This window comes from Syngnathus scovelli, chromosome 12 (genome assembly GCF_024217435.2).
Source record: "Syngnathus scovelli strain Florida chromosome 12, RoL_Ssco_1.2, whole genome shotgun sequence".
Classification (NCBI taxonomy): domain Eukaryota; kingdom Metazoa; phylum Chordata; class Actinopteri; order Syngnathiformes; family Syngnathidae; genus Syngnathus; species Syngnathus scovelli.
Genome location: NC_090858.1, coordinates 3705984 through 3720135, shown reverse-complemented (window position 1 = coordinate 3720135; position 14152 = coordinate 3705984). Strand labels below are relative to the sequence as shown.

The 14152-nt window shown below is 41.3% G+C and overlaps 1 protein-coding gene across 4 annotated transcripts in view; it reads left to right on the top strand.

Annotated features, from left to right (window-relative positions):
- Positions 1 to 14152, top strand: part of LOC125978372 (cGMP-dependent protein kinase 1) — a 51783-nt gene that overhangs the window by 25772 nt on the left and 11859 nt on the right. For all 4 annotated transcript variants that reach the window (XM_049735691.2, XM_049735692.2, XM_049735693.2 and 1 more), the window contains 3 exons: positions 11073 to 11178; positions 12504 to 12567; positions 13647 to 13724. In XM_049735691.2, the coding sequence (XP_049591648.1) occupies positions 11073 to 11178; positions 12504 to 12567; positions 13647 to 13724 (248 nt within the window). The remainder of the gene's footprint in view (positions 1 to 11072; positions 11179 to 12503; positions 12568 to 13646; positions 13725 to 14152) is intronic.

The following is a 14152-nucleotide window of genomic DNA, read 5'->3' as shown; positions in this document are numbered from 1 at the left end:
GCGTGTGGGGATCACTTTATAATTGGATCTTGTGGGATTTGATGGCGGTAAAACGAGGGATTTCTTTCCGCTTAGATCATCATTATTAGTCAAATCCTGCCTTAACCCTCCTGTGTAAATATTTTAGCAAATACATCATGTTTATCCTTCCCTTTGGTCATGTGCAAGACTGTTATGATGTGATTGTATAAGGTACTATAAATATACTGTATATACTAAACCATTTAAAGTAGTTATTGCCTCTTATGCGCCATTATCGGACTCTCGGTCAAGTCGTTTTTATGGGTCATATACAAGATCGTAAATAATCGGAAGATGCCCGGTGGGATACGTAAGTCGATGACTACGGATTTATTTATTTTTTTTAAATATTGCTGAGATAGTGCAGCTTCTCGCCGGTTAGATTACGAAATATTTTAAGAGTACGCAGGGTGTTTGTAGAGTTCGTAATTGTTTTTCATATTATAATATCTCTTCGCTGTCATTGGGAGCAATTAAGTCTGCTGTTCTGGTTGAACTTATTATAGGAACATGATTGTTTTGCTTGTCTCCATGAAACACAGATATGAAGTAGTTGTTCTTGGAAACAGGGACTTCGGTTTTCAAATTAGTTGGGTGGGGGGGTGTCCCAAGTCCCAAGGCCAAAGAGGGTTTAGCTGAGGTGCGATGGGTCCACTTCATGCGAGCTTCCTGTTGACCCCTTTCTAATCACATGATCCAGTGCGCTGACCAGCCAACCTGATGCTGCTCCTCCCCCTTTTGCTTCCGCTGCCATGGCAACAGGTACCCATATGGGGGTAGTGAGGGTCTTATTCATCCCATTTTAGTTCCCACAGGGGACACAGCGTCTTTCCTTTTAGCGCCTTTGAGGTTCCAATCGATGGGTCACTGAGGATATCAGATGTTTAATATAGAAATGTACAAAGGAATTCATTTGGTTTTTATTGGAGTGTGAATGGACATAACATTTGAGCGGGAGGGGGGCAAGCGGGGATACAGTTGCTCAATAAAGCACTTTAATTGGATCCGTGGTTGAATTTTAATTCCCACGTACGAGCCTGCTTGCACTCAAAGACAATGAAGAGACGATACGAATCTTTTCTATTAAAGGGTGAAAATCGACTTATTAACGCTGGCGGGCTAGCGCAAAAACAATTTTAGGATTCAAACGTGAGTGAAGCAAAAATAGGGCGGCACAGTGAATGTGTTAGTGACCCTTGGTTGAAAAACAAATATCGGAAAGAAAATTCATTCGTTCCATTTCCGTCAACAATTTCGAAGTGTCACAACAGCGACATAAAAGATATTACAATGTCCTTAAAGATAGATAAAGACCAACATTTTATCACATCTGTCATTTGTCATTTCGTCACTTCTAGCTTCCAGGCGTCATTTAAAAACAACAGCCCTCAAAAAGATATTATTCACCTCCCGAACATTATCGCGTTTGTACTCACCATCAGCTTTGTGCCTACAGGCTGTCCACATTAATCACTTTCAACAATGTACGCGCCGCAAGGAATTGATAGAGTCGATATTCACGTGTCTGATCGTACGTCGTACTACGATCGGTTAAAGTGTTTCATATTTCCGCTCAGGCTTTATATTGGATCATTTACACGTATGAATGTATTGCAAGGGATTAGATGCAGGCTCGCAAGGGATTATCTGGAGTTTTACAATTTCTCCCATTTGAATGACGGTTTGGAAAATCATAAGAGCCCCGTGACAAACGGCAGCTGCGGAGACGGAGCGTGCCTGTTGCCATAGCAGCAGTTTTGGCCATCGTTTCCAGAAAGCAAAGAATAAGTATTTAACAGTTTTTGCCTCAGTTTTTCAATCAAGGCCCATTGTTGGTCCAAAATGGACATGAATAAACATCACCAATTTTTATTTTCAATTTGTCATGATTAATTCTACAAAATGTAAATGTTCATTCATCAAAAGAATATTTGCAATGCTAACTTATGATCATCTCTTGATTAAAATGTCAAATTATAATTATTTACTAGTATAGTCCTGAACAGAAAAAACGCCCCCAAATAAAACGTGAAAAATGGAAAGAGTCCGTATTAGAGCAGTTAATGATGCTGCTTGTTCTCATCTTTTTTTTTTTTTTTTTAAACGAGACATGGCCTTAATAAATGTGTTTGTAATCTTTCAAAGTGCAGTTAATGACTTGATTTTTATCAGGTCCACTTGCCAATGAGTCATGGCGCTTTTATATTTGCAACGAATCGTGCTGCAGGAAATTGATCCAAATGATTGATGACTCCAATAGAGCGTGACCGGACTACTTTTTTAAAAATTCAACAAACATGCTAATGTATACACACTCATCCATATTATGTGATTAGGAAAAAAAAAAACTAAATCAATCAAATACGCCAAGAATCTTTAATCAATGATTAAAATGTGAAAATGTTATGAAATGAATAACGGTAGAAGATGGATTGACGAACGAACGAACGGACGGATGACTGAATCCGTCCTGAAAGATGAAGAGTTGTGTATTTAGGAGGCGGCGTAATGGTGTGACATCTCCACATGCGTACTCATGAATATCCAAACAGCTGGTGTGGATCCGACTGAAGACGTTTGCATGCCTTAGAGAACATTGGGGGCCTCTATAAACATCCTGAAACGTATACATTACGAGTAAAGAGGCCTTATGAAACGTACTACATCATCACAGCATGTGACCAACTGGAACAATCACGAGACATTAAGTGTGAGAGGACTTTTGTCGGCACTTGACCCCCTTGGCTAGGAATGATTACATGGACAGATAAAAAAAACACTTCCGTCCATCCTCAATTCTGCCTTTTATTTGGACTGTTGTCTTCTGAAAAACGAACGTACCATTCCGTCATTCGGACGGAATGCCCACCTCTGATAAACAGTATTCATAGATTTAAAGCGCTACAGCTCGAAATGGCCAAATCCAACGAAAATCTCCACCCAAGAGTAATTTCATTAAGTTAGGTCGTCCTCAGGCGAGCTTCCATCGTAGAAGCTACAAGCAGGGAGGCTTCAGGTTCCATTGGTATGACTCACCTGGGGATCGAACCCACGACCTCCCAGTCTCAGGGCGGACACCCATACCACACCGAGCTGGTCATTCATTACATTTGCATTAACGTACCTCAAATGGCTCAAGAATTGTATTTCATTTTCGATAAACAAGCTACTAAATCTGAAAGCGAGAGCAGCATTTTTACGAGAGAAGCATTGGGACTCCGTTTCCTGGAAGTGCGAACGAGCAGATGATGCCTGCTCAGTGTCATGCATCTTCTCCCGCAGTCGTAGAGAATAGACCTTTGAGTTTACGACAGATCGGCTTGTGTTCACATCGTAAAACATCCCGCCGCTACGCCCGTCACTCTGTCCTGTTTTATTTCGTTTATTTATCACTTATAAGAAAGGTTGGTTCCATTCTGTTGCAATAGTTCATCTTAAAGGAGATATGTTTGACACAAACTGAAATTGAGAGAAAACACTAAATGTTTGAGCGGACTTAAGGACAACTAAATCCGAGTATGGATAGAATGAATAAGTGAAAGTTGATTTGTTGCTAGCCGCTTTAGACGTCGCGAAATATAGAAAAAAACGTCAACACGGTATCGACTTGTCTTATGGCTCTTTGAAAAGATTTGAAAAGAAAGAAACTCATGACTCACACTTTTGAACCGAGCAAATTATTCACGTGGCTCAGTGTTGTGTTAGCAAGCTAACGACATACGCGAATTAGCATCTGTCTGTTGGGAGAGGAAACAGTTATTAAACACATACAGAATATATATTTATTAAAGATAAAAACAAAACACCTGCAGAATATGGTTCGACCTTTGTTTTTAATTATAATTCCTCGAGGCACATAGCAAGAGAAAGAAATTAGCTTCATCGTTCAGAAGCCAAGGACGAACGTGTTAGCAAAGGAGCTTGCACTTTTACTCTTAGCAAAGCACCACCCGTCGCGTTGCGCTGTATAACGGACCTTAGTTACACTTGAGGAACAAAAAAAAAACGTAAAAAAAAAAAAAAAATGGTAATTCAGCTCAAGAAACAATGAGCCTCAGTGGACGGTTTATTGACACGTTCCCCTTATTACTATGCGGCCGGCAGAAAATGAGTCAGACTTCCACTTTCTAATGATTGTTGACAAATAAGGCTCATTAGCCTACGGACAATTCATGAGACAATCTCATAGCTAATGAGGTGGAGGTGTTTGGAAATGATATTCTAGCAGATATGCAAATGAGCCAGCGAGCGACGACAGGGGATGGGAATAACGAGACAGACTTGAGCGTAGCTTCGAGGAGCTAAAAAGTCCAAAGGGATAGAAATCTTCTGTTTCCCGCTGCTGTCATGGCAACGCCGCTAACGGCCGAGCTACGAGAAATGTGACGGTAATGGTGTCAGGGTAGCCGTCACCCCGCTGTTTGGAGTCACCTTTGCTGTGTGTAACTTGACAAAAGGGCCAAGATGCAAGAAACGTTTGGGTCCTCGCTTGCACAATTGTGTGAGTATGTGTGTGTGTGTGTTTGGCTGCTACATCTCAGTGGGAGCGCAGGTGTTCCGACGCTAGAGGTTGTCACAAATCTCCGGGTCCTTCCAGAGGTTTGCTCTCTGTCACCGCCTTGCAGCTGTAACCAGAAAAATACGTAAATGAATAAAAGTCAGCCAGCGGGGGATTTGTATGCAAATTAGTCTTGTCTGACAATTTGGAATTACAAGCTGCTTTATTTTTTTTTTTCCACCATTCAGTAGGACAACTAAGGACAACTTGCTACATTCCTTTGCATGGTCAGGGAATAAATTGAACTTAATCACATTTATAACAATTTGTACAAATTCAGTTTCCTCTCCCGCCATAGAAACCAAATGCCGACCATCGTGTTGTCTAAAAATAACCGCCAAGTGCCGTCTTAAATACAGAGTGAATGAAAGTGGAGCCTTATTGATCGAGAGCCTCGTGAAGCAAACGTTATAACTCGCAATCTGCCTGATTCCATTGACAAATCGACTCCCGACGTATCGATCCATCAATTTAGAAGGGATTTTGTCAGAAAGCTAGTCACTGGAAAGGAACGCGTCACCTTGACGCTCGCAAAGTCGACGAGTGGATTACCGATTCTAATTTCCCTGTGGATAGAAGGCAATAAGGTTGCCAAACGATGAGCTTCAGCGACTGTCTTGACGGAAAAATGTGCTACTATTCCCGCGAGCCGAGATCCAATGTGTTAATATCTGTCCGATGGGGTTAGCGATATGCTACGCAAAGCGCTATCGTGTTCTAGACCCTTGCGCCACTGACCTTATTTCTTAAAGTAGTTGATTTGATGATTAATTTCTCTCTAATGACACAGTCGTCGCGTCGAGTAGCGACCCCCTGTAGCGTGAAGAACTCGTGAGAATAATCAATGTTTCACACTCACACACACTTCTGCACTGATTATCCTGCCTTTTGGCAGAAAAGGAGCTCCTGACTTGACTGACAACAAATATTCTAAAATAATGACTCACACTTGCCTGGGTGAAAAAAAAAAGTCTGACAAGTTGACACTACATTCACCCAGCAGGATGTTATCTTCAAACATCATTGTTCACATCTAGCTGACAATGTACCATAGAAAATATCACGGTGGTTCTCACGAAATCCAGATAAATCATATCGGGGGTAATGGATGACGACAAAAACAAACTGGCGTTGCCTTCACCAGTGAGCTAAAATTAGCATCAGGCGCTGATAAATAGCAAACAAACGTAATTTCCTTCCATTTGACTTTTTGCAGCTTGGCACACACACACACTTGCAGACTTATCAGGTTATTCAAACACATTTCCGCTACGCCTAATTGTTTTGCCTTGATTGTCTGTAATGACTGGGCCAACAAACAATTAAAATTTATCTCATAAAGCAACCACAGAGCAATTTAAAGCGAATGGGTCATTTGTTGTTGCCCCAAGGGATGCCCTCCTGTTTCAGTAGTCTGTATTCAAAACAAAAAGTCATATTAATAATATAATCAAATTGCAAAATGTTGTGTATCACTTAAAAAAAAAAAATCACCTTTATTTGTTGTCTACACTTAAAGCAGTCGAAGGAAATTTAAGACGCAGCTTTTGACGAATGGAAAAAAAGGACAACGATCAAGCTAACAAGCTGGCTAACTAGCTCGCTAACACGCTAACTAACTCAGTACAGGGAATTCCTGAGCACCTACAAATTTGAGATATGTTGCTGTCGTAGGAATGGAACTTAACCAAGAACTCGCTTTAACGTACCGAAAAATAACTGTGGCTAGTTTTTCTTAAATGTTACATAATTCTTCCTTAATTCTACTAGCTAGCTAGAAGCTCCAAGCTAGCTATCACGTTATGTGGAAAAGCATAACATGCAGAATTCTTTTTGTCAGAGTTTGAAGCAATCCTTCTAATTTAACGACTTATGTGGCTCTTTATGACCCGAGGTTCGTCTGCCATTTTCCCTCACTACGGAACAGTGATTGCTCCGTGATGACGGCACGGATCTCCAAGGCCTTTTGGCCTCTTTGTTCATCATTGATCATTATAAAAACATGGAGCAGTTGTGAAGATCACTCTTCTGATGACACCCACAAGTGTGACTGTCTGTTTTGAATTTTAATGATGGAGGCGGTTGGACATTGCTCGAGAGAGATCCATCCATCCAGGAATAGAAATACCTTACGTAACGTCGTCCCTCTCTGTTCTCCGCCGGAATATACAAGCCTTCTGTACTCTAAACATAGCACGGATGATGGCAGGTGGGCTGACGCACGGCGGAATATTGCTCTGGCAGCTGCTGCGCCGACTTTTAGTGTTCCGGAGAAGAACATTGGCATCTGGGGCTTGCCGCTGATTAAAACAAATAGTTGACTGTGTTGCAATTTGCCGATATGTGAAAGCTGTCAAAAAGAGTTTTTGAAAATGTGTTCTAACTACAGAACATTTTGTTGGTCAGAATAAAAAATTGCAAATAAATCGAAAATATATGGCTTCGCAACTTATATTGAAGTCTGCATCAAATTTGATGTTCTTCTTTACGGCTCAGTAACTACGTAAACGTGAGTTGCTAGGTGGAGAGAATCAACAGGCAGGGAATTCCTGAAGTATTTACCTGTGACCAAACGCGGCGACTAACGACCCGTCGTACTTTCTCACGCTCCGTTTCCATCAACCCGACCTAACTTGATGCTTTTAATGACTTTAGGGAAATGAAGGCTGCTCTGTTCCAGCGAGCTGCCATGACACCCGCTGTACTCCTTCCGTACTTTGCGTGTGTGGGGGAAGTTGCAAAAAAAAAAAAAAAGCAGGCACGTCACATTTTGATGAGCAGGAACAATTCAAACGCCCTCTCTGATTATAATAATACTCCCGAGTGAGAGCTCTCACTCATTACTTTGGAGATCCAGCTCCTTGCTAAACATCGGCAAGTGCTAAAATCAGCACCTGGATAAACAATACGATGCTTTTGATTATGATTATTTCACACATTTCCTTTTGCGCATCACAAGATCTTGATGATGAGTGTGAGAAAGGGAAACGTCTGCCAGTCTCATCATCTGATGTCTAATATTATTTTTTTTCGTTGCCACTTTATTTCTGTGACTTTACAGGCTCCCATTCACATGCAGCTTTCATTTTAGCTTAGTGTAAACAAAGTCTATGCCAAAGTTAGTAGTTGTTATTTATAGTTTTAAGAATGTCTATTCATGGTCCTAAAAAAAAAAATTGTTCTTCTGTGGAGCTTATCAGCTCTGAAAATATATTTAGTTTTCGCCGCATGGATTTTTTTTTTTTTTCAACCCAAGCTTTCATTTGGTCATTCCGAATAGGCTCTGGGAGTTTAAAAAAAAAGATGATGATTGGAATTCAGAAGTAATTCCATAATTATCCCATAGCAAGCACCTCAATTTGGTCTGTTGTTGACTTTTCCACAAATGAGCTTCCTCAGGCTTCTGATCGACAAAAAATTGGCCAAATTGTTTGTGGAAACACTTTTTATGAAAGCCTTTCTGTCATGACTGACGTAAATGCACAGTTGGGGAGCTTTTATTTGTATTGCTGCCACAATGATGCTGACAAATGTCTTGTTTTTAAACTCAGCGCTCTGCTTGTGACTAATCTCTATTTAAGCACGTTGACTCTAAGCCTGCCGAGTTTTGGGATAGGATTTCCTGCGGCGAAAGCGCACTTCAGCAAAATCATTTTCGACCTTGTGCCGATGCGCTGAGCACGAGCTAAAAAAAAAAAAAAAAAAAAACTCCCAATACAACACCAGAACGTAAAGCGCCATGACTGAGTGCAATGAAAATAAGCTTTATCATTTAGTGTCACAATTCAATAGGCAACAAAGTGGATTATAAGACAAACACATGTTCTATTTGCATAATGCCCGGAGGCTGAAATCCACTTACGCTGACTTGTAACAAGGGCAAACAAATAAATGTCTGCCTTGTTTCGTATTGCGTAACATTAGGCACACCTACCCAATTTAATGAGATCGTTCTCGATACTATTGCGTGAGTGTGAGGTGTGGTCAACAGCAGCTTTGCTGCCAGCATGTGGCACCTTGGCGCCAAGGAAGAATGTTGAGGTGAGATGACGAACTTCATTTCTGCCCTAAGTCTCTTGTGTCATAAAATGTATTTCAGTAGCCATGGTGTGACTCTCCAAAAAATCATTAATCCTCCTGCCACCCCTTCCCCACACCCAAATTCCTCCAAACCTTTCATTACCACCCCTCCCACTCAGCCCCGGGAAGTTAATTGGCAACCCGTGAGCATTACAACATTCATCAGCGTCGGTGGTTGCAGATAACTAGTTCCCCCGGTCTCAGTACAATTTAGAGGAGCCTTCAGAGTAACACGCTTAGCGACTGCGTAGCGCTGCGGGCTTGGCCGCGCATCTTATTTCCCAGCGCCATTTCTGTCGGTTCCACCTCAAAATGTTTCTTTGGGCCTATGACATCCCACTCATGTGACCAGCAATTCAAATAAAAAAAAAAAAAATAATAATATATATATGAGACACCTTCTGATATTGAGTCTGATAGAAACGATGTCAGGCTATGTAATGAGGCCACCTCCCCTGCTGACGGTTTCTATTTCTAAAATTGTCTGCAGAGGACAGAATACGTACATGAGAAAGCTCATTCATTTTGAATGTACACTTAGTCTAAGATCAAAATAATTTATACACTGGCTGAATTTTCCGAGTGAGAGTTATTTTTATTTGTGAGACCGAGAAAGCTTCAGTTCCACGTATTTATAGAAATAGTATAGGGTTAGGGTCATCTTAATTCTGACAAAATACAGCAAAGTGTTATGAAACATACACTTAAAATCCTCCTCCACTAAAGTAGAATACCGAGTCGTTATTATTCAAAATAACGATTCCCACGTTAACTGGGACTAATGAGGCAAATGAAGCCATTCGATAAAAACAAGAGAGGGTGGTCACATCCACTGTACGCAGATGACTCAGCCACATTGAAATGTAGAGCGAGTATTGGGGCCCGCCGAGGACGATGAAACACGCTTTTAATGGGGGAACTTTAACGACGCGTCGGCACTCTCATGAAGCCAACCAGTCTGCTCTGGTCTGCACATAAACAAAACATCCGCACGACTCGGTGACACAATAGGGCCACGGCAAGAGATAAAAAAGTATATTGTATATTGGTTCTGTGCAGCTAAACATACAAAAACACCATGTCATATATTTTTGGGAATGGGATTTTCAGATTTATTTGATATCTCGGGAGTATAAATTGGACACATTTTCCCTTTGTGTGCCTTGAGATGGGAGTGACCCGAAGTTTTTCGAAATACCTCCAAATTGTATGTTTGAAACAACCTTTAGCTTAATGCTATCAAGCAATACAAAATGCTGCAAAAAGTGTGGAGCAGCGCGTGCATATTCTTTATCCTCAACAAAGAACGCCTACGATTACTACAGAGGCGTCTCCATACTGCCCCCATGTGGGCAAGTGGCGCACACCAAAAGGAGCAGTACAATTTTCACTGGATTAAACCAAACATGTGACACAAACTGTTTAATTTATTTGCATACTGTTTGTTATTACTGGTTTATTTTAAATCAAGTACAATTTGTTATTTTTCTTATTTGGACCCCTACAAATGTAAACAGCTAGTTCAAACAGATGCAGGCAGTAAATGCGAATGGAGCACTTACAGTAAGACCTGCAGAGTGTATCTCGCCTTAATGCTGGTGAGATGTGACGGCCATAGCTAAAAGCTGTAATCAGCAGAAATAGTCATTTTAAAGCCAAAAAGCCTGTCTGGTTATATAGCATATAGCTACATCAATGTGAATCAGGCAAGCACAAATAGAATTTTGCAGCAGCCAAATATGAGATTTTTGTCGGCTCAAGCATGTTGTGCAAACATCCTTTTTTTTTTTTGGGGGTCATTATAATTTGTAAACCAAATTTTTTGTATTTTTCCTATATTGTTGTATTCAGTGAACATTCACATTGGGCTTAACCTAGACTGTGCCAGATTATTATTTTTTTTTAATTCAACATCCAAAGCCTTTTTCATTTTTAGCATGAAATGCCGCTAGCTCCTTAGCTTGGCTGTCTAGCTTAGTGGTCTAGCCTAGCGGTCTAGCTTAGCGGTCTAGTTTAGCTGTCTAGCGTATCTGTCTAGCAAGCTAACTAACTAACTAACTAACTAACTAACCTAAATATCTCCAGTCCTCTCCAAAGTTTTTTTTGATAAGCCGATTTATCAAAACATTTTTAGACTTTGACCCAAAATATAGTTTTAAACTCACTGTCCTTACTGGTTTGTTTGTTTTTTATTTCTAAGATATGCAACTACTCTCTCTTTTTCCATTTAGAAAAAAATGTCGTCTGATTCTGGCAGCAAATCAATTTCCACGGCTCAAGACGAAATCTTCGCTTTATGCCTGATCTGCATACACAACATTTGAAGGCGCCAACGCGTGGGCCGCTACTGTATTTTATTTTGTTTGCAGGAGGATTCTTAAAGCAATGCCTTCGTGTGTACTCTCATTTCCAGCGCTGACAAACGTGAAGCTGTGGGCAATCGATCGACAATGTTTCCAGACCATCATGATGCGGACGGGTCTCATCAAGCATACGGAATATATGGAGTTTTTGAAAAGGTAAAGAAACCGAGCATGTGGTATTTGCCTCTTGGTAGATTTTCTAGTTATTTTTCACAATAACTAAACCAAAAAAGTGCAACTTGGCCACTTTTCGCTCTTTTCCACAGGATCGCTTCCACTGCACCAAAGCGCATGAATCACAGCGATAGAAATCGGAAGTTGTCACTTTTTTGACAGACTTATTTCATGGCAGGCAGATAGATGCGGCAAGTCGTCATCCGAGCCTCCCGCTAAAATAATGTTTGGCCCAGGTGGAGAAATGTCAAAACAAGTTGAGCAAAATTAGCCTCGCAGCACAACAGAGTTTTGGTGCAGTTCAAAATTGCATAAGAGAAAAAATTCCAATTGCATTAATGTTACCGACAAAGCCAGACGTCGCCGCCTCGCGAGATAGCGATCACCTTCCTCTCTGTGATTGTATTATTTAATAGTCGCCGCGTAGCCAGACGCTCACATCCAGGATCCTCGAAAAGGTCAAAGTCGTATCACGAGCCGCATGATCATTAGCGCAACTTGATTTTCGCCCGTCATGGTTGACTTATATATTATGATTTGGACCACCAGCTGTTGAGTAATAAAATATGGCTTCAAAGATCACGACCTCTAGTGACTTTTTGGACATGAAAAGTTTGAGGTGTCCCTTGTTCAGATAGAAACTTGGCTGGAAACTTCCATCAATGTTGGCAATGTCACATTTTTAAATACATAAATAAAACATCCCACTTCCCTATTTAAAAGTCCCCATCATGTTTATGCCACCTTAGTCTTATGTCCGCATTTCCACACCAGTGAGGCCAAAGGGCCCAAAATAAATCTCAGTACCAACTAGAAAAATACTTGACTTGCCTCTGGCCCCTGTCAACCCACCCGACGACGCCGCTGCTTCTGATCACTACATGCTTGCCTCACCTCCATTGAGGAAGCTTGGAGCGGAATAAAGATCAGCAGTGATGAGATGATTGAGATTACTATAATACAACATAGAAAATGGGCCGGGCGGTGGGACGGAGCGAGACCGCACGGCGAGATAAGCTCTTTGTTTGCCGACGTGCGTTCCCTTTGGTTCCCGATAAGTATCGGGTCGCTTTTATTTAGTGGGCTCGATAACAGCCGTGTGGCATTCAATGGAGCTCCTGAAAAACACAAAGTGGCTAAAATTAGAGTCTCCGTGTAGCACGTTCGACCTCCTCCACATTATTGCCTGCTGTGTAATTGGAAATATTAATACGCGCATGCTATAGCATAGCATAGGCCGGCACCTATAGCGTCTTTAATGAGCACTGTATGGATGACATCAGAGATGCTTGTTCTTTGTCTTGCAGCGTGCCCACCTTCCACAGCTTGCAGGAGGACATTCTGAGCAAGCTCGCCGACGTCCTTGAGGAGGTGAGGGCTCTCGTTCACAAGACGGGTGTGCAAGAGTGCACTTGTGCATTTCTAGACGTTCAATGAAAGGAGACATTGAGATGTTTTCTTGAATGCTTTTAATGTATAGTGTGAAAGGGGGGAACATTTTCAAAAGAAAATGTTTTGAAGGACGAGCAACATCGTTTGAAGCTATTTAGCGGAAAAGTTTAAAAGATTGAGTAAAACTGTTTAGTAATCTGTTTGACCTGGCGTATCAACCAGGTTTTCCATTTTTTGGCTCAAAATAACTAACTTCCAACGCCACATCATCCCCGCTAAGTTGTACTAGCCTGTAGCCTCATCCTAGCTAGCACTAAGCTAGCTCGTCTCTCAGGTACAGCTAGCGCCAACGGTCGCGTCTTCTGTCTGTTGCTAGCACAGCACGAGAGGCCGCCGTTAACATGTTGTCATCTCGATCTTCCCGTCACATTTATTTACAGAGACACGCCATTTATGAGACCATTAAATCACCTAATGGAAGGCTTTCACACGTGCCCGAGCATAAATGAATCAGTTTGCCTAATGTTATGCATAAATGCGCGCGGATTTGAATGTTTCACCATCAGCGGAACAAAAATCAATATTTTCGCTTGTTTTTCCAGTTGGGTTTCAATTAACAGAAGTCACAGAATGTCGTTTTTTATTTCTCGGCAAAACACACGGGCGCTCCTGCATTTGTTGGAGTCGAATTGATCTCAAAGCCGCTATCGTGAATACAAATGGACGGCGGTAAAAGGTTAAGCGACAAAGATAAAGAAGCTAAAGAATATGTTGTGCTCGAAAAGATGATAAAGAGACGCTTTTTCGTCGGGGTCAACTTCTTACAAAATCCATTTGACAAATCTCTTTTCATGTCGGTTTCTCTTCAAACAACTAAAACTGCCTGGCTGAGCATTCAAAGAATAATTATAACTCTAAATTGCTTTATCAATCTGTACTACGAACAAGACGTAAAAACATCTGGTTGTTTTACGTGCTTTATTTCAGCCTCGTTAACTGCCGAGGGAGACAAAAACGACGTACTTGAAAGTTTCTCTCGTCTTTTTGTTTTTTGTCAGACCCATTACGAAGACGGTGAGTACATCATCAGACAGGGGGCCAGAGGAGACACCTTCTTCATCATCAGTAAAGGAAAGGTGAGCACATGCGGAGAAACCATATATTTGAGAATTTCCCACTTCCGACGCTATCGTCGAGGCTTTTAGCACCACGCTGTCTCGTTGTTTTCCCTCGGCCCTCCATCTCATGACTCCTTCCTTATCACCATTATGTTCTCGTCAATAAGAACACTCCCACAATGACACGAGAAAGGCCCGGAGTGCAATAAAATGGGATAGTGGCGATGAAGAAATGTTCTGCCTGTTGTTTTTTTACTCACATACACACAAAAAAGCTGACTTTTTTTTTTGACTTGACCTTTTACCACATGGCTATTTCCCCTAATTTCCGCTCCGAGGAGAAAACATAGCGGTGAACTTTCTGTGATTATATCTTACATCCCGCCACACAGACATAGTTATTTTGAAAACCCTCAACAAAGATTTACGGTATTGATTTTGGAAAA